Raw genomic sequence first — 19,851 nt, 5'->3', positions numbered from 1 at the left:
CACGGAAATGAGTCAGCATTTTTGCTCTTCTGGTTCCCTCGTCTCAAAGTCAAGAGTTTTTTCTTTTATGTGTTTTTGTTTAGATGCCTGAAATATGGTCTGACACAAGCTAAAGAGATTTAAACGTTTTGTTCTATTTCGTTAAGTAATATCTCCCTCGAGAATTTGAAAGCCTTTACGTGTCTTAAGTGGAGCATGAGATGACTGAACGTCATCACTAGAACATCGGTCCACGAGACGTGATCTGGCGATTGCAGTTACTCGTCAAAAATGTGTCCTCCCTGCAGCACGCTATTTCCATTTGGTTAGACTTTATACTGCATCACTGCATCTCAGAGCTCAAGTTACAAGTTACTTTGTCTCAGTCTTTCTATCTATCTTTTCTTTCCCTCTATGCTGCCAGTTTAACTTCTTTCCTTCATTTCATCCTCCTTCGCTCCATCTTTCATATTTATTTCCTCCATCAGCTGATCAGAAAGCTGAAAATGTAAAAAAAAAAAAAAGCCAAAACTGAGATTTTTTGAAAGTTTTACCCAAACAACAAAACATATTGTTCTTCAGGAGTACTTTTACTTCTATTTGTTTACCTTTCTTTACTTTTTCTTGATGGGATTTAAGAGTGATTTGGCTTCTCGACCTGAATGATTGACATTAACTTTTGCAGGCACCTTCAGCACTTCTTCCACCACTGTTGTTGCCAAGACACAAGCCGAGGAATGATGACACGTTGTTGTCTGAATCTCCTCCACAGGGTTTCTAACAGTGGCGGGACGGAAGCCCATCACTTTCAAAGAGCTTTAAAAAAAGCACTTTCACCCTTTACTGAACACAAGTAGCCTCAGGTGGGCTGTAAATCAGAGACCTGAGCAGAATGATTCATTTCAACTTATGTTTTGTTTTATTTTCATGCCGGTGATGGAGCGAGAAACAACAGCGAGCAGGACAAAAAGGTAAAAGTGGGAAAGTTCTCGTTTGGACTTTTAGAACGTTATGATGTAATGTATAATATGTGCTTTCTATCTGGATGTACCTTGAAGGCTGCGGACTCATGTCATGTACTACTACAGATGTTTTCCATCCGGGGAGGTCGATTGAGATTTAATTGCCGGTTGTGTAAGAGGAGGCATGAGCAGACGGGAAGAAAGTGTTTTGTTTTTTTACCTGATGGCTATTCCAGGTTGATGGTCCAGGAGATTTACGAGGGGGGCGGGGTTGTGTCCCTCCTCCGGCTGGGAGTCCAACAGCCGAGCGTCTCCCCAAGACAGCCAGGCACCTCCTTGTTGCACCGGGAGAAGACGGTGTGTATACGACCTGCACAGCTGTCAGCTTCCCATTGGTTCTCTCTAGACCTGCAGGAAGGATCGTCCACAGGTTTATTCGTCATTAATTAATCACAGAATATTGTCTTCCTGACTTCATTGAAACTTCGAAGTTTACTTAAAAGGTCCGCTTTATTTAAAAATTAGTCCTCCTGCTGAGAGTTTGCAAAATAATCAGCCTGAGAAAAAAACAACAACAACAACACTACAGTAGAGTTTACTTACCTCAGAGTTAAATTCTCTGTTTGAACAAACAAAATCAGCTCAAACAGCTCTGAGATAGTGAGATATAGAGAATTATTGTAGAGCTGATATACTTAGTCAATCAACAGAAAAACTATCTCAATAAAATATTTAAAAAAATAATGCAGAAATGCCAAATATTTGCATAGCAGCTCCTAAAATGTGAGTATTTCCCGCTTTTTTCAGTTTTCTTTTATTGTAAACTGTGCAACTTTCGGTGTCGGCATTTTTCATTCTTTTACTACATTTTTTAGGCAAAACGAGTCATCAGTTAATTAAGAAAATAATCTGTAGATTAATTGATAATGAAAATAGTTGTTGGATTATACTTGACTGTGTACTGTAGAACTGCAGCTTCTCATTTATCCTTTTAGCTCTCACCAAAGTGCCGAGATGTTATTCCCTGCTTCTTCTACTCTTCATCTAACATCGCTGAATGAACCAGCCAATGCAAAAAAAAAAAAAGTATTACTTTATCCAAAATGCTTGGATAATAAAACTGCTTCCTGCGTTTCTTATTTCCTCTTCTAAGGAGATCAGTTTCAAGTGTTTGACAGAATAATCAGCTCCAGCTCCTCAGCTCCCGCCAGTGAAGCTTAACATCTGAGTCGCTCGGCTGCAGTTAAAGCGTGAGAATGGAAAACGAGCAGTTTGGAAAGGACCATGACTATCTGTCTGATCCAAATGTTCCACTCGTTGGCTGAGGCCGCCTCCATGAAAAATGTAGCATGTAGGCCATCTGTTTTAGTGGTTTGGAGTGTTGACTTATGTCACTTGTGAACTCCCATGATTAGACCATCAGTCTGCCTGTCCTTCTTTGGACATGGAGAAAACATGCCGATAGTTTTACAGGCTTCAGTCCATTCAGACCAGAGTAATTAATGAAGTTGTGTCAAATCTGTAATGTTTCAAAGTGACACAGAAAACAGAAGCCTACAAAATAAAGTCATTTAGGTTTATGTTGCTTTGCTCTGGTTAATCTCTGCATATAGAATATTATAAATGCCAAATTTGCACTTTGCAGTTCATAGTTTAAATGTAAATGCATCTTTCACTAAACATCCTGTTCTTCATAGTCAAAATGATACTTTTACTTTATGTCAAATATTATTTTCACAGTGAATCAGGAGCCACACAATATTTTGAATGTCCAGAATTCATGTATGTGTTTGTCTGATTGACAATGTCTGACTTTTATTTTAATGGTATAATGGTATAAGTCCTCTCTTTTGCTTTGTTGGTGTATAGCTAGTTGTTGTATGTAGTTGTATGCGTACTGTTTAGAGCTGAAACAATAGATAATTATTATTATATTAGTCTTTTTTTTTTTACTCAAGTAAAGTACTCAAAAATGTCATTTGAGTAAATGTATAGTCATATCATTTCACCACTGGCTCTGTGCACGTGATCATGTTTCAGTATTTTTCTCATGGCCGTCAAATAATCGATTAATGGATTGATAATGTTTGTTTCAGCCTTATTTTCAGATCAAAACACATGTGGATCTTTCGGAAGGAGAGCTGAGTCTTTCAGCAGTAACTCTAGTGGTGGAGTAGTGACTCGTGCAGCTCAGAGGCAGATGTGCGGAGGTTTCGGGTCAAGAGAAGGTGCACCTTCCGACGCCCCTCCTGACGCACGACGACGATGCAGCCTGCAGTCTGTGGTCCTCCGCTGCAGTCCGGCGCCTCGGTTCAGCCGACAGCCGCTTCGATCGCACCGACCAGAGGGGGCTCTGACGGACTTCCTCCCGCTTCGCGTTGGTTTCGAGTTGGCATAAAAAGGAAACGACGGCTGCGCTCCTCGTCGCTCCCAGCGGACGGAAGAGGACTTTCGGTAATAAACGGTGCCGGTGCTCGGTCGCGCTGTTTTGGTTCGCGCGCTGGACGCCGCAGGACGATGAGACTTGAAAGCGTTTTTAAACTGCTCCCGTGCGTTGCGTTTTTACTCCCTCACGTAATGCACGCTCAAACAGGTAAGCTCACCCCCCCCCCTTTATGTAAATCACAAACTCTTGAGTTTGACTGTTGTTATGTGCTTTGTAAAATATTTAAAAATATACAAACATTGTATTAAAACTAATATTTAATCACTGTATACCAAAGAGCTCAGATTCCTCTGCTAGTTTTTTTGTCCCTCTGCCAAAAAGAAGCTGACACCTTCTCATCCGTCATGTAACTGTCATCCAAGGCCACATACCTCCAAGTCTCATGGGCAGCTTCGTGCTGCCATGGGAGGCGGAGTTTCTTTCTTATTCTTTCACCCAACATGGTGGTGACACAGCAGACAGGATGTCAGAGTTCCTGTCCAGCTGATCGGGACTGAAGCGGCCAGCTGTTGAGAGTCTATTGGCAGCTCTGTGCAGTGGCTGACCTTTCACTTGACCTCTCCGGTCAGGCACAGAAACAAACGTCCGGTAGCTTCTTGGTTCACAGCTCGGGGGTCTTCATCTTCGCTCACACTTTTGTGGCCTTTATGCTTTTATCATCATGTCCCGACTTCTATGGTCACACACTATACACCTGGAGCCTCTCTCTCTCCCTCCCTCTCTCTCTCTCTCTCTCTCTCTCTCTCTCTCTTGACCTCTTTTTAGTCACCTGAGGTCTTTTCCTGATCTTGACTTTAAGATAACTAAAGAACCATTATGTCCCGCTAACCAGAGGTGTGGACAAATCTGATGACTTTAAACTTGTCAAAATTAAATTAATTCCGTTGTGGTTAATAGTGCTTTAAGCTACAACAGCATAATGTCAGAACTTTCCTTTTTGTCTTAACAAATGTGTTTTACATTTTAAAAAACATTCGTGATTTATGGAAATGTATTATATCATTACTCTACATTTGGTGAAGAGCGTATTATGACTCGAAACTCAAAGTTTAGGATTTGGTCCCACCTCTGTCGCTCTGTCCGTTCGACTCACAACAGAACCCTGCAGCGTCGTGTCCACAGGTTGCATCGACGTCCTCCTCGGCAAAAGTTTGAAAGATGTTCCAGTTTAATTTTATTGTCCGCTCTAATGATCCCTGAGCACTTAAACAGTGTGTTTAAGAGTCCTCATTTGACCTTTGGCCTGCTGACCTTTCCTGCTGGGAAAAGCCATTAATAATAATTCACTTCACTTAACACTTGACCTCTCTGCTCAGGGACTGAAAACGTCGCTGCAGGTTTCTGCACAGAAGCCGGTCAGTAACTTCCTGGTTACAGCTTGGATCTTTTTCTTCCTCTCTGCTCTCACCTAATTTCACAATCTTGGTCGTCATTAGACGACAAGCCATTTCTTTTAAAAAGGTCTGGAAACAGGCTGGTGTTTCCCTTTCAGGCGTCTCTGTAAAAGAAGCCGAGCTGTTGTCATCCATCGTCAGTACTGAGACCCAGACTGAGCTCTCGTGGACCTGCTCCAGGTTTTCCATCATGTAAAATGTAATTTCTATAGAAACTGTTGTGTTGAGAGTTGACTGATGGCAGGAGGTGATGGCTGCTATTTTTGTGGAGCAACATCATCACAACTTTCTTGAACTTCACGTGATGAGGATTTTCATGAGGTGGTAACATCGTTTGTTTGGCCAGATGGTCTTTGACGAGTAGACTGTATGTTAGAAGTGGACGTAGTCACTTTGACGTCAGTCATTGGTTTGTGGACTACGGTTTTGAAGCCTCAAGTGCAACCAGAAGTGACACGAGAGGGTGTAACTAAATATAACCGAATGCTGAACAAGACATTTAGAATTTTTCCCTTTGAAACGGATCTTTGAAGGAGGTGAAGTTGTGAAAGGAAATCCCTCCTCTGTTTCATCACCCTTGTTCCCTTTGTTTACATCACTGTCACCAGCGTGGAGTGACGATAAAACCCCCGGGTACAGGCCCACATCCTAGTTTGGCTTGAGACGTCCACAAATTGAATAGAATTGACGGTCAACAGAGCTTTTAAGGAACTGAAGTTGTTTACATGACGTTGAGAGCTTTGATTGTTGATATTTGTTCCTAGAATGAGTTACACATTTTCCATATATTTGCATGTCATCTTAATATTTTCTGGTTTTGTAATTGCTGCTTGTGTTATGTTCAGCTCTACTTCTTCCTGTTCACGTCATATTTCTCTTTGATGTAACAGGACAGTTTTGTCTTTTCTCAAAATGATTCATATCCAGTAAATGATCAAATCTAACTCTGTCTGTCTCATGCATTTCCTGGTCTGTGTGCAAACCTCAACACTGAGCAGCACCAGACCTTTTTACTCGCTTTGAAATTCAATTTGCCATGTTTATCTTGAATACAGTCCAGCTGGACGGAGGACGTCCACAATTCACTCTTTGTCCCGCAGACATCCGTCCATATATTCGATGATTGGTATTGACAGTCTTGGTGTCCATCCAGTGCTCATGTTGTCTCTCTGGCTGGACTTGCAGAGCCCCCTCCCGAGTGTGCGCCGGGCGGCCACTCCTTCCTCCAGGACCCCTACCGCAGCACCACCTTCAGCTCCAGCTGGCTGCAGGAGTCGGCCCTGCAGGACTTCATCTGTGACCACTCCCTCGCTCCGGGCTGGTACCAGTTCCAGATCTTTGATAAGCCGGCCAGCATGCCCACCCAGTGTGTGGAGGTAAATGATCTGCATGTCACACAGAATATGAACCGTCGGGAGTATTTGGTAATGTCTGTGGTTTTGGCTGATGTGTCTTAAAGGACCTTTCCAGTTCTTTTGTGCCACCCTGCAAACAATTTCATCACCGGTGCTTTGGAGAGAGATACTTCCGTCTCACTAATTTGGGAATTTCTTTTGCAGAAAGCATGTCCCATGTCTCTTTCTGAACTTGAGTTCACAAAAAAGTATACATATGAACTTGTGGACACGGTTATCAGTGTGTGTGAGTACATATTTATGAAAGAGAGTGCATGAGGAGAGCAGGAATGGGCCTCATTTCCTGCAGGCGTCCTGCTGTGTGGAGCCTGCAGGATCTATCTGAAGTGTCAGCCTCCCTCTGTCTTCCCAGGGCATCGCTGCTCTCCCTGGGGGATAGATATCCACAGGAGTGGGCGGTGGAAGGAAGAGAGGATCGCTCTGAACATGTGTTACATAATAAGGCAATGTCTTTATAATGATGGCGGATAAATGGCTGGATTAATCAAACTAAGCTGTGACATCAAGTGTTGAAGTTACTGTGAGGAACTTTTAACTGCTTATGAAACCGCCTCAATGTGATACTGATGCCTCTGTAGGACCTTTATCAGTGAACAAGACCATCAGCAACAAGATTGTCTATATCAATATAGTTATTCTTAATGCTTGTCATCGGTGCCACCGGGTGGGATTCCCCTGCAAAATCAGATGAAATCATGCAGGTTCACCAGAAACTCCTTCAGCTCAGACTGGTGCGTCCAGTCCACCGCAGACTGACCCAGATCCGGCTTCGCTGCAGTCTTCAACCGGCAGTCGGAGCCCCGGAGGGAAGAGGAGAGCTCAGCTCCTGGCGGCAGCAGCAGCAGCGTCTCCCCCTCCTCTTCCTCCTCTTCCTCCGCCTCCTCCAGGAGCAGAGCTTCGCCTCGCTGCTCCCGCTTGGAGCCAACACCAACACCATGCTGCTGAAGACCCAGGCCTTATTGCTGGGCTGCTTGAGGGAAGGGAGGAACGGTAGTACCAGAACTAGGATTGAGCGTCAGACCCCTGCTGCAGTAAAATGAGAGGTTTTCTAAAGGGACTCAGGTTCTCGGAAACACTACTGTTTTCGTAAACGTTGGAACGCCAAAAACAACAGAAAATAAATGTTCCTTGTAGTAACTTTAAGTACTATTTTCAGATGTATGCTATTTAAGCTAAACGTTATTAAGCATGTTGGTGACATCTTTGGTGCAAAGCTGCAATTATTACCCATTTCTGGTGCTAAGAATAGCAAACCTTAGTATAGCGAGGAAACGACAGTGAAATGGTGTTCCCTATTGTTCTTCTCTCTCTCTCTAAACATCCAGGTGAACCACTGTGGGACTCAGGCTCCTGTGTGGCTGTCCCTGGGTGAGGGTGACTCGCTGCCGGGGCCCCTGGAGGTGAGGCAGTTGACGGCCTGCGCCGCCTGGCAGCTCTTCCCGGGCATCAGCAAAGACTGCTGCATGTTCCGCATCCCGGTCACCGTCCGCAACTGTGGAGACTTCTATGTTTACCTGCTGCAGCCTACGCAGGGCTGCATGGGATACTGCGCTCAGGGTAAGTCAGAACAGAAAGATCCATATTTGTGATAATGTTTTCTAAACGACATGCTGTTAACCGTTTTCTATGTGCTATAAAATCTAAACTGAATTACACTGAAGCAGGATTAGCCAGGCTGCTTGCAGCTTAACTTGAATACAGATTTAGAGTTTTGCATCTCTGAAAAATACCTCAACTCTCAGTGACTTTCTTTTAAACCCAAATCTATAATACTTTACATTCATATTCATAACGCATTGAAATACATGAATAATCTGTCACACTTCTTGACACACCATCTACATTAGAGCTCTTCAGAGCACAGTATTAAGCGTTACAGCATGACCGATTACCAATAACATGAATGTGTGGCCAGTTTAGTTCAGAGTTTGTTTCACTTTTGAGCGTAAAATGATAATAAAGCTCAAAGCAGAAGTTTCCATAGAAACCTGCAGTCGAAGATACAATGTGTTCTGATTTATAAACATAGTTAAACTGTGGGTTGGAACGCGTTTGAAGTGTCCTGTTATACGACTCTAAAAGACGAATGGAGATGTTTGCTAGCCATCTTCCAGACGGCTCACATCTGCTTCATGTGAACACGAGGATGTCATGAGAATGCACCAGACAAAAGTTCAAATGTGCCCAAATGTCAATCTTTAGAACAAAACTACAACCGAGTAATGAATGTGAGGCTATCCCATACTTTCTAGGATACACATCAACACTTTTCGACATAAGGCGCTTTTAAAGTAGATAAGATTTTAGGCCACATTCACACATGTAGTCGACACTTCCTGCATGGGATCAATATTCAGGGTAAACCTGTAGCACCAATTTCCCACCTCAAGACCTAAGAACATTTCAGGGAACAAAGCCGGCAGGACTGTGTTGTGAATGAAAGCAGTAACATTGCTGTGCGTGGAGCAAGCGAACCGATCACAAGACTTCGCTGATGACTTATTTTAATCCCAACTCGTTTACGGGTTCACCGTTTATGCCAATTACAAGAACGTTGTTCCTAAAAATATTAAGAGACGTTGTAGTCTGCGTACGTAAATCAGGCCTTGCCCCATCTCCTTCTTCTTCTGTTGAGTTTTATGGTGTTAAGCATCCATAAGTACTGCATGGCAAGATGAAAATGTCCCTGAATGAAGTGCATGAATGGTGAAAATCACTAGCGGTGCCTTTTGAGGTTATCCCAGTAGTTCACCGGGAACGGTGTTTGAACAAGGCTTCAGAGACAAACTCACTTGTCTCTTTCTCTTCCATGTAACAGCATCTATTATGTCAATTAATGTTGATTTGTAATTGAGTGCCGTTGTTGCTCTTCTCTCTGTCTTAACAGAGATGTCGGACACTTCACCCACAGCGTCGCTGAGCTGCGGCCCCGACAGGGTGAACGTGGACGGAACATGTCAAAGTGAGGACCCCGCTGCTGTGTTTATGGCTTACACTTGTCTCCTCGTGTTAGGTCAAACACCGCGACGATCGGGAGGTCGGGGAGTTGCCATGTGGTGAGGAATGCACCGTCGGCCCCCTCGCCGCTCCTCGTAATGAGCTGAGCATGTGTCCCCCCGGCGTCCGCTGGGCCTCCTCTCCATGGCGACGGCCCTCAGCCGGGTCGTGAATTACGCCAGGGCGGGTTTTAGGAAGCTGGTAGAGGTGAAGAGGAGCCGCGAGGTTTAATGAGAGAAAGATGAAATACCTCTGAACAACAACTTGTTTTAGATAATACAATTCCCAAGCTCTCTCTTCCACTTTTGTATTCAGAGAGCAGGCCCTGCTGAATATGTTCTGGATAAACTGCTCGCACGAATAAATTTATTTTCCTCAGTATAAGCTACTTTCCTCTGCATACAGATTTCCTTCATTTTCCAGTCGTGACAAAGTTAATTTAGAAGAAGTTTTATTACTTTCCCAGAGTTTTGCCATTTAATCCACCTGGAATGGAAATTAGCAGCAGTTTCCAGTCAAATGTTAGTACAGTATTATATTTCTAGATGTTCATTTAATAGTAGCAATAAACAAAAGTAAAGAAATGGTCCTGCCCAACTTTGAGCACACTGTATAAAGATTACAATATATCACCTGGGTTAGAGCTCACATTTGAATGCAGATTGTGGCCAAAAATACACGAACACCTGAGCAGACGATGTTGACTGATTAACGTTAAATCCATATGTGATAGTTATACATCTCATGCCAAAACCACGGGCATTTATATGCAGCTGTAACAGCCTCCTCTCTTCTTGGAAGACTTTGCTCAAGATATCTGAACCTGATTGGGGTCGAGGTCTGGGATCTGTTGCCTGTCAAGCTCTTTATGGACCTGGATTTGTGCACAGGCCTTTCCCAAACTGATGCCACAAAGATTTCCATTACTTGGAAGTTATAGTCCTTGCCTGAACCAAAAAAACAGCTCCAGATCAAAAGTACAAGATGTATGGAGACAAGATGTCCACATCATTTTACAGTTTAGGATCCTGATTTCTTAAAGGGCCAGTCTGTACGATTTGGCCGCATCTAGCAGTGAGGTTGCAGATTGCAACCGACTGAAACTTCTCCCGTGTGCCAAGCGTGTAGAAGAACTACGATGGCAGACGTGAAAACGTGAAAGCTCCTCTCTAGAGTCAGTGTTAGGTTTGTCCGTTCTGGGCTACTGTAGAAACATGGCAGCCAGTTCTGTGAAGAGGAGCCGCTCCAGATGCAGATGAAGGCTCATTGTAAGCTAACAAAAACACAACGATTCTTATTTTCAGATGAAACAATCGGTCCCCCTAAAAGCTACACACTGGCCCTTTGATAAAGGCTCAAAAGCAGCTGTGTTGACTTCCTTTTCCTCCTCTGTTTTGGTGTCTACACTACCAACATGCAGAGAATTAATTGCACAGACATCATCTAATCTAAAACACGTGTTGGACTCCACTAATCTACCCACTCCTTCTGCTTCTCTCCCGTCAGCAAAGCAGCCTCCCGCTCCATCTGCACCAGTGATTGTCTCGGAGGTGACCGGAACCTCCGTCTACCTGAGGTGCAGCTTTGGGAGCAGCTCCAACAGCTCCCTGGGTTACGTGGTGGCCTGGTCCCGCCTCTCCCTTGAGGGCAGGAAGGAGGAGCTCAAACGGGAGACCACCATCCAGACCTCCGCCTACATCGAACTGGACGGCTTCAACCTCCGTCTGGGGGACAAGGTGGGATGCAGAGTCCAGTTCATTTTCACAATCAGTTCTACTTCTAGTGGAATAAAGGGGGGGGCAATACTGGACCAATGTCACACCTATAGCCATAATAATAATTGGAATAAAAACAGATGAACCAAGAGAAAATATTCTCATATTTGAACGTTTTCAGACCGGTGGGAGAAAGTTATATAATAAACGAACACCTCTCTTTCTCTCTCTCTCTCTCTCTTTCTCTTTCTCTTTCTCTCTCTCTCTCTCTCTCTTTAATGTAGGCAAAACAATTCATATTTGTTAATTGTTCAACAAATCTCTGACCCTCTCAGATTTACTGCTCCAGCTCCAGCTTCTTCTTGGACTCGCCCACCGTTCATGGTGCTTCAGTGCAAAGTCAGGAGTTCTTTGCTGGGATTATGGTATATCATAACTATTTATGTGTGTGGTGTCTCTCAGTGAACAGTGCGGGACTATTGTTTAAGCAGATCTATATTTCTGCATGCATGTCCGTGTGGTTCTGTCTGTAGGTTTTAATTATATGTAGGTATGTATACCTTCAACGAAGAATAAGTGACTGCATATGGTTCACTGGATATATTGAAAGTAATATTTCAGAATTTGGAATTACTGCAGTTATCTTTCACGCAGATAGTTACAAGAGAAGATTAATACAAATCTCATATTTGTGCGTATGGAGCTAGAGCCAGGAGGATGTTAGCTTAGCTTAGCATAAAGACTGGAAGCGGGGGGGAAAGCTAGCCGGGCTGTGTCCAAAGTTATATTATGATGCTTTCTTGCTGACAGTCAACATTTATCACAAATGAATCAATCTCAAACTACAGTATATTTCCTTTAGATTTTGAAGTTTCCTCTTTCTTTAAGCCTGTAAGCTGATGCTCTCACAAAAGCTTGTTGGCTAAAGAGTTTATTTGTTCCTCTCTCTGCCTCTGAATGTCATGCGATGGTGATGAAGGCTCTATGTATAGAGGGGCTCACCAGTTTTATGACTGTTATGTGCAGCTACGACCAGAGCAGAGCAGTGTGTCTGAGGATGGGAGGCTGTATGAGCTGGTGGTGGAGAGCACAGTTCCTGTCCCATGTCTGGAGGAGTCGTCCTCCACAGAGCAGTGCACTCTGTCTCTGCAGCTCAGCACAAGCAGTACAGGTGAGGACTCACTGCTGAGTCATCATAGCTCGTGTGCAGCTTACAAAACATTTACAGCACCTCCTTCCTTGTTGTGTCACAGATGAGGGTGTGTTGGGTGCAGATCTGTCTCTGTCCTCCTGTGTGGTGGATCTGTCCCGGGGCCCGTGTAGGGACGGGGTTTGTAGCCGAGCTGTGATCCACTTCAGCCCCGTCACCGACTTTGTCAAAGATGGCAACAGGACAACCCAGATCTCCGTTAAATCCATCGTCACGCAGAATGTTCTCTGGAACGGGTACTTACCAGAACCAGTTGAGGTAAACGGATTAAAATTTGATAAACAGTTATTTTATGACACTTTGTTGATGGTTTATTAATTCAAGAGGTTTGGAATGTACAGTTGGTTCTCCACTACATATCTGAATAGGAATGAAACTGTCATTTCAGATAACAGTGAGAGACGTCTCCTCCGCTTACTGCTACTCCTTCACTGATCCTCACATCATCACATTTGATGGCAGGTACTTATTCAGTTCATCAGAAAACATACTTTATATGTACCAGAAAATGTGCTATATTTAACTGCAATTTAGCATATTTTATCTTGCGTGGTCATTTTAGATTGTCCATAGTGAATGATGTTTTTTCTGTCATGACAATATCTAATGGTCTACACTAGAAGGGCTGGAGGGCAAACAAATATGAGTATGTGTCTTTGTTTATGTTCAGGCACTATGACAACTACCAAGTAGGCACCTTTGTCCTCTATAAGAGCGTCGCGAGGCCGTTCGAGGTCCACGTTCGTCAGTGGGAGTGCGGCAGCGTGGTGCACGCCGCCTCGTGTGCGTGCGGCTTCGTGGCGAGGGACGGCGGCGATGTCATCGCTTTCGACATGTGCAACAGGGAGATGGGTGAGACCAAACCTCACCTGTCTGTGAGGAACAGAGACCTGAGCAAGAGCGGCATCCGCATCACCGAGTCCTACCAGGGACGCAAAGTCACGGTGAGCGAGGACATCCGTCTAGAGACAATACAGCTGAATTAATGTAGTTATACTCTCTATAATAAACACTCTCTATACAGAGTTTATAGTTCATAAATCATTACAGTATTTACTTTATTATATCTTGACCAACACATACAAAAATCAAAATCATTGCATGTTTTGGGGGAAAAACAATAATATTTAAATTGATTATGAGACCAATGACTGTCATACATCACACACTATAAAACCTGCGTAAAGCCCCAACAACCTTCATGTGATAATCTTTGGCTGTTCGTAGATGACCTTCTCTTCTGGAGCGTTCGTTCGCGCCGACGTGTCCGACTGGGGAATGAGTCTGACGCTGAGAGCTCCCAGTTCAGACCGGGGCCACACTGAGGGCCTCTGCGGGACCTTCGACGGACGGACGGACAACGACTTTCACTCAGCAGGGGGCGCCACACTGGAGCACCTGCAGGCTTTCGTCTCTGAATGGAGGTCAGTGGGTGCTTTTCTTTATGCTAACCGGTCATGAAGAATGATTGAATTTGGAGGTGTGGCATTCACACATCACGCCACTTGATAAATGACTTCCGGCATAGGAAGCCTTCTCTCTCCTAGCTCCTCGTCTCCTCGAGGCGCATTTAAGGGATTGGAAGATCCTCCACGAGGGGGGACGCGAGGAAGTATAAGTTAGCGAAATGACAGGAACCCAGTGCTTTTTTTACGAGTGAGGTATCTGTCAGTTGACACAAAAATGTTGGTAGTGCTTGTTAGGAGCAGAGATATGCAGACATATGGAGATAAAGAAACTTTAATCCTGCCAGATGAACTCTGATTGGCCTTTTGATACGGACATATAAGGAATTTACTTTGCTATTGACAATATCAACTGCGTTTGCACAGGGCCCTCTATCAAGACTCTCCTGTCAGACCCTGGTTCCTCCTCCCTGACATCTCCTCCTCTCCTCTCCTCTCCTCTGTCAGGCTCCCTCCAGGCAGCAGCCTGTTTGACACCGTGCCGTCCCACCTGAGCGCACTGAGCCCCCGCAAGTACTGCAGCTGTCAGGCCGGGCCCCGCCTCACATCCCCCAGAGCCCGCTCTCAACCAGCCACCTCCTCCGACTCCACCTGCTCCCATCACGGCAACGTGCACCTCACTAGTGTCATCCCCACTCTGGACGTCACGGCGGAGTACATCGGCTCGGTGGAGCTGCTCAAAGACGAAGGAAGCGTCGGACAGCCGCTGCCTCCGGGTCGCTCCAGTCACAACACCCGGGGTCGAGGTGGTGATGCTCGGCCGCGCAGGGACGGAGCTTCAACCTCGGCTCACAGCCAGCGTCAGACCCACCGTTACGTTTCCAACTCTCCGCACCAAAGCCTCAGCCAGTCTGATCTGGAGGGCTTCACCTACTTTTTCCCAGAGGACCACGAAGCGGTGGTTCCACCCGACTCTTCCCTCAAGTGGCCCACACCTTCTGGTCTGACCGAGCAGCAGGCCAGGACTCAGTGCCAGCAGGCCGTGGCGGGCTCGAGCATCGCGTTGGGTTGCAGGCGCCTGTTAGAGGAGTGGATAATTAGCCGCGCGACGGCTATGTGCGTCACCGACCTACAGCTGAAGGACGAGCAGTCGTGGCTGAACGCAACTGCACCGCTGCTGGAAAACGAGTGTGAGAGGAGGATAACGGAGGAGAGGAGCAGAGAAAAGGAGTACCAGGATGTTCTGGCTGTCCTCAAGTGTCCCAATCTGTGCAACGGGAACGGCCAGTGCTCAGAGTGGGGCTGCGTCTGCTTCCCAGGATTTGGGTCGTATGACTGCAGTGTGCTTTCTGGTAAAATACTAAATAAACATTCCTATTCCCTTATTGCGGACATATCGGTAGAAATGCCAAATATGTTTGAGGTGCTAAAGAATTTAATTTCCATTCCATAGTCAGCGAGCACTGACAACTGTATGACAACTGTATTTTTCAACTGTAAAATACCCCAAACTCTTAAAGAAAACCAATATCAAAACAAAACAAAAGCTACAACGCATAGTGCGTTAAATTAAACAAGCAAAACTACTTATAATGTCATTCAATTGACCAACGAACAGTAAAATGCTCTTTTTGTCGTTGACGTTGTGAAGACCAGATCCCAGAGATCACCGAGCTGGAGAAGGAGGGTCTGTGTGATGTGCGACAGGGAGACTGCACCACCGTCCAGGTCCACGGTCAAGGCTTCAAGGACTCCTACGAGCTCAAGTGTGAGTTTGTAAAAGAAAAGGTACTTTGTCTCTGCTTCTTGTTCTGTTTCTTTATTCCCGTAGGAGCCATTTATGTTTAATCTTGGCATGTCATCTTGATTTGTTGAGATATGTCTTGCAGTGCTATTTTGGAGGGGCATAGCTGACAGGAAAGGGAGGGAACAGGTAGAGGGAGCGCATACAGTTCTCACCAGACCAGAGGAACAGCTACAAATTTCAGAGTTGGGAAAAACCTGGTCAGTTCATTCAACTGCCTCAGTACACAACAAACTAAACTGCAAAGGACGACTCATGAAAGTCTGTTGCACTGGGCCTGTGTGCAGTTATACCTACCTACCTGTATATTAATGGCAACTGGAAAAAGTAAAAATTGCAATTACAATCCCCTTGTTTGCAGATTACCTAGAAGTTGTCAATTCTTTCTTGAGTTTTTTGGCCATGGAACTGCAAACTGCAGACTAAGATATTGTAGATATTGTAGATGGTAAGAGTCAGTCCGTATAATCATGATTCTGATAAACGTTCTGATCCCTTTTCAGATATTCTCTGTGAGACAGCTGATGTAGCTCAAAATGTTCTTATAGCTCAACTGTTTAAAGGCCACAAATAATAATAAGGACCATTTGTGTATCAATTACTCACCTCGTGTTACCTTCAATTCTTGAAGAAAACAGTTTTTCTTATTATTTAAAACATGTCTGACTCGTACAGATGAGTAACGCACCTGCACAAGCGTGAAGTGGTTAATGCGGGAGTCTTTTAGATTTTGTCCATGTCTCTCTCTCGCTCTCTCTCTTTTGCACCCTCTCTCCCTCTCTCCCTCGGTGTCTCTTGTCCAGTTCGAGGATGGGGACTGGGTTCTGGACGAGTCCCAGTTCGTCCTGGCCGTCTTTCTGGATGTGACGTCTCTGGAGTGCCAGCTCCCCCTGGAGGACAGCCGGGCTCCTGCAGGCCTGGACCAGGAGACAGAGACAAACCGACCACTGGCTCGCTGGCAGATCAAAGTTAGTCACGTCTCCAACCATTCCTGCTGTAAAAAGATCTATCCCGACCACTTGATCTGGTCTCCTACTCAGGTTTCTCTCTTCAAGCTTTTATTCCTCCTTTCTTTCCTCTGTCGTCATCGTCAATCCTTCTTGAAACTAAGGATTAGCATGACAATTCTATTATTATTTTGCAGGTTATTTCATTAGCTCAAAATCTCCCAATATGAGATCATACAGTAAATCTGCACTGAAGTAATGAAAAGCTGACAGATGTGAATGTTTGCTCATTTTTATACGCTGGCTTCAGTTGTGGAAAGCGTCCACAGACTCCAGCTTGACGTGGTTTAGGAGAAGAAATTAACTCAGTAGTGTGAAAAATTGGAAATGTATTTGTGTACTAAACTGCCAAGTGGATGAAACAAAGTGTAGGAATACTTTTTCACAGCAGTTAGATTTGGTAAACAGGTCCAGCATCGTGTCTATAGTCCACCTCAAGGAAACTGACCCAGTGTGTGCGACTGCAGTTCACCTCACTGCTGTACGGTTTAGTTTATTTGTGTGATGCCCTTTCCCAGTGATTCACAGTAATCAAGCTTCTGCTGATGGCAGGTTTCCAACGACGGCTACAGCTTCAGTAACGCCAAAGTACTGACTATGTACGACGGAGCCTGCCAGATCTGCAGCGTCAACACCGACGTCCTCTGCACCCTGAGGGTGAGACAGCTCTCTTCATAGTGGTGTTCATTTAATACAGAGATCCAACAGTAGCAGTATCTCCAGCTTTCCTTCGTCCTCTAACTGTGTCTATTTCTGTCTGTCACTCAGTTCAGGTCCATTTTATTAACAACACAGTTAAAAAAAACAAGTACAATCAGAAGGCATAATGGAGATTAAAATGGTAAAACATGGTTAAAAAAACGTGTTTTTTTAAATATTAATTTACAATAATATAAAACATAGAAAAACAAGAGAATCATGTTTTTATTTTACTTCATTTTTTGATATCAGTTACATATTTATGATTAGAGGATGTAGATTTTGATTATTTTGTTTGATAAAGTGTTATTTTTAAATAAATTTGTGCCTTTGTGCCTCACTGAGGCGGGTCAGGGTTGAGCATGCTTTATGTCATGAAAGGCGGTTTGTTTCAAAGAGAAATAAAACACTGAACATAATTGTTTTATTTATTGTCTTTGCTTCCCAGGAGAAGACCTGCAGCATTGAGAGCCTGTGTTACAGTGAGGGGGAGTCCAATCCCAGCAGCCCTTGCCTCACATGTCGCCCAGACTCGTCCAAACACACGTGGTCCCTAGCGGAGAGTACGTACTTTATCACCCTCACCTGGTTTGTCTCAGGGAGTCTAGACGACACCGTACACGATGTCAGATTAAAAAAAAAAAAAAAAGATTTGAATGTGTCGCAGTAGAGCTGCTGTGGGACGGCCGTCACCGAGTGTTGCAGCTGGTCGTGGCTCCGGGCTGTTTTGATCATTTGTCAGCAGCTCTGTGCAGATTGGAGCCATTGAAGTTTGCTTTCAGTCCCCCGGCGCTGATACGAGGACGGCTCACCTCGTTGTTACACTTTCTGGCCGACTTCACCTGAAAGTAGGTCAAGCGGTGCTCCGCTTCGCTCAGAGGAAACGTAGCGTTAACTTCACTGAAGTCAGATCACTGGTCTGACTGATGAGGATACCAGGACGCGCTGCGGATTATTGACAAATCAATTCTTCAGGCATGCAGTCAATGAATGATTCATTTATTTATTGAAATGTAGAGTCTGATCTATACTTTCAAGGCTGATGCTGATGTTTTAGAGTCAAAAAATCCTGAAAGTTAAACATGAACAAACATTTTTCACGCATTCCTTAAATCTGTATGTTTCAACCAGGACGTGCACTGAGCGGGTCATGTCACAGTTGAAAGATTAACATCAGAAACAGCAAATAACGTCCATTATAAACACTTGGCATCAAATGAAATTAGTAATCAGACACATACAATATGCACATCACATCCTCTCTCTCATATCATTGCCAGTAAACTCTCCACTGATCCCTTTGAATAAAGCCAGAAAATACTATAAACCACAACAACAAACACCATAAAAATATGCTGATGTTATGTTGAGAAAAATAAGACTATAAAAATGGAGCTAAAAATTGGAGCTATTATAAAGGTGCTTCATTCAGCACTGTGTGGTGTAAGAAAGGCCGCGTTATGAACATTAAATTCCTTTTTTAAATTTGAAATAGTCTCACAAAATTTATCTTTTTACTCTTTTTGTTTGCATTTTCTATACTGCAATTTCTTGTAATTGCTTGGCCAATATGAGCCGATACAGATACATTAATGATAAGCTAAAATCATAAGATAACTGCTGAGCCATTGTGCTGTTTGAGCTCTGTCAGAAGATGTCTTCTTCTTACGTTTTAAAATGTTTGAATGTGAGACAAATTGGGTCTGCAGAAGGAGAACTTTCCACACAGTCACCTCATCATGCCTCACTCATGGCTTTATTCTCCAGTCTCTCACTCCCTCCCTCCCTCCTTCGTGTTTCACATCAGAGAACGAGCCTCCGGAGCTCCAGTCGTTGCCGTTTGGTCTCCGGTCCTTCCAGGGAGAGAGTTTCATCTACCAGCTGCGAGCCCGGGACCCCGAGGGCTCGGCGGTGCTCTTCACCCTGGCATCGGGTCCCGAGGGCGCATCTCTGTCTCCGGCCGGCCTGCTGATGTGGAAGGCCTCAGCTGAAACTACAGACACGCACACTTTCCAGTTTACTGTGACGGACGACTGTAACGCTGAAACCAGAGCCTCCGTACAGGTGATGCTGGGTTTGTTGTTTCTCTTGTGTGACGTATTGTGACCTGAGCAGTCCTTACCGTACAGCTTCACACCCACTACGTACACGGTAGGTATGAGTATGTTTGTGAGGTGGTACAGAATACAGTTAGGGTTAGTTAACAGTGGAGAGTTAAGTTCAAGTAGTCTAGATGTTAGAAATAAATGGTTTTATAAATGGATGGATTTTATTTCAAACTTGGAACAAATAATAAGAAAAACTAAAAAAGAATCACCATTAAAATGAACAATAAACATGTCCAGCTAATTCTAAATAAACTAAACTAAGAAATAAATATTGTATGTTCGCAAAGGAGTAGGCACTTCAAAGGTCCTACCCCTTTCTATAGCTTAATGTGTGTATATGTATATGTGTATGTGTATGTGTATATGTATATGTATATGTATATGTATATGTATGTATATGTATGTATATGTATATATGTATATATATATGTATATATATGTATATATATGTATATATATGTATATATATATGTATATATGTGTGTATATATATATGTATATATGTGTGTATATACATATATGTGTGTATATATATATGTATATATGTGTGTATATACATATATGTATGTGTGTATATATATATATGTATGTGTATATATATATATGTGTGTATATATGTGTGTGTGTGTGTGTGTATGTATGTATATGTGTATATATGTGTGTGTGTGTATGTATGTATATATGTGTGTATATATGTGTGTGTGTGTGT

At 43.9% G+C, this 19,851-nt stretch overlaps 1 protein-coding gene across 4 annotated transcripts in view; it reads left to right on the top strand.

Moving 5' to 3' along the window:
- The first annotated feature begins 3,252 nt into the window (after window positions 1-3,252).
- vwde (von Willebrand factor D and EGF domains) overlaps window positions 3,253-19,851 on the top strand; it is a 30,646-nt gene continuing 14,047 nt past the window's right edge. For all 4 annotated transcript variants that reach the window (XR_004213464.1, XM_031867544.1, XM_031867545.1 and 1 more), the window contains exons 1-17: window positions 3,253-3,534; window positions 5,967-6,157; window positions 7,522-7,753; window positions 9,084-9,158; window positions 10,700-10,929; window positions 11,244-11,333; window positions 11,935-12,079; window positions 12,162-12,376; window positions 12,507-12,580; window positions 12,789-13,062; window positions 13,346-13,542; window positions 14,032-14,876; window positions 15,176-15,312; window positions 16,132-16,296; window positions 16,888-16,992; window positions 17,483-17,597; window positions 18,842-19,098. Coding sequence is in view for 3 of the 4 variants with exons in the window: in XM_031867544.1 (XP_031723404.1) it covers window positions 3,459-3,534; window positions 5,967-6,157; window positions 7,522-7,753; window positions 9,084-9,158; window positions 10,700-10,929; window positions 11,244-11,333; window positions 11,935-12,079; window positions 12,162-12,376; window positions 12,507-12,580; window positions 12,789-13,062; window positions 13,346-13,542; window positions 14,032-14,876; window positions 15,176-15,312; window positions 16,132-16,296; window positions 16,888-16,992; window positions 17,483-17,597; window positions 18,842-19,098 (3,423 nt within the window). In the remaining variant the exon portion in view is untranslated. The remainder of the gene's footprint in view (window positions 3,535-5,966; window positions 6,158-7,521; window positions 7,754-9,083; window positions 9,159-10,699; window positions 10,930-11,243; window positions 11,334-11,934; window positions 12,080-12,161; window positions 12,377-12,506; window positions 12,581-12,788; window positions 13,063-13,345; window positions 13,543-14,031; window positions 14,877-15,175; window positions 15,313-16,131; window positions 16,297-16,887; window positions 16,993-17,482; window positions 17,598-18,841; window positions 19,099-19,851) is intronic.

Source organism: Anarrhichthys ocellatus, unplaced genomic scaffold, assembly GCF_004355925.1.
Source record: "Anarrhichthys ocellatus isolate YVR2014 unplaced genomic scaffold, GSC_Weel_1.0 scaffold39, whole genome shotgun sequence".
Taxonomy (NCBI): Eukaryota; Metazoa; Chordata; class Actinopteri; order Perciformes; family Anarhichadidae; genus Anarrhichthys; species Anarrhichthys ocellatus.
This window is presented reverse-complemented; position numbering and strand designations above follow the sequence as displayed.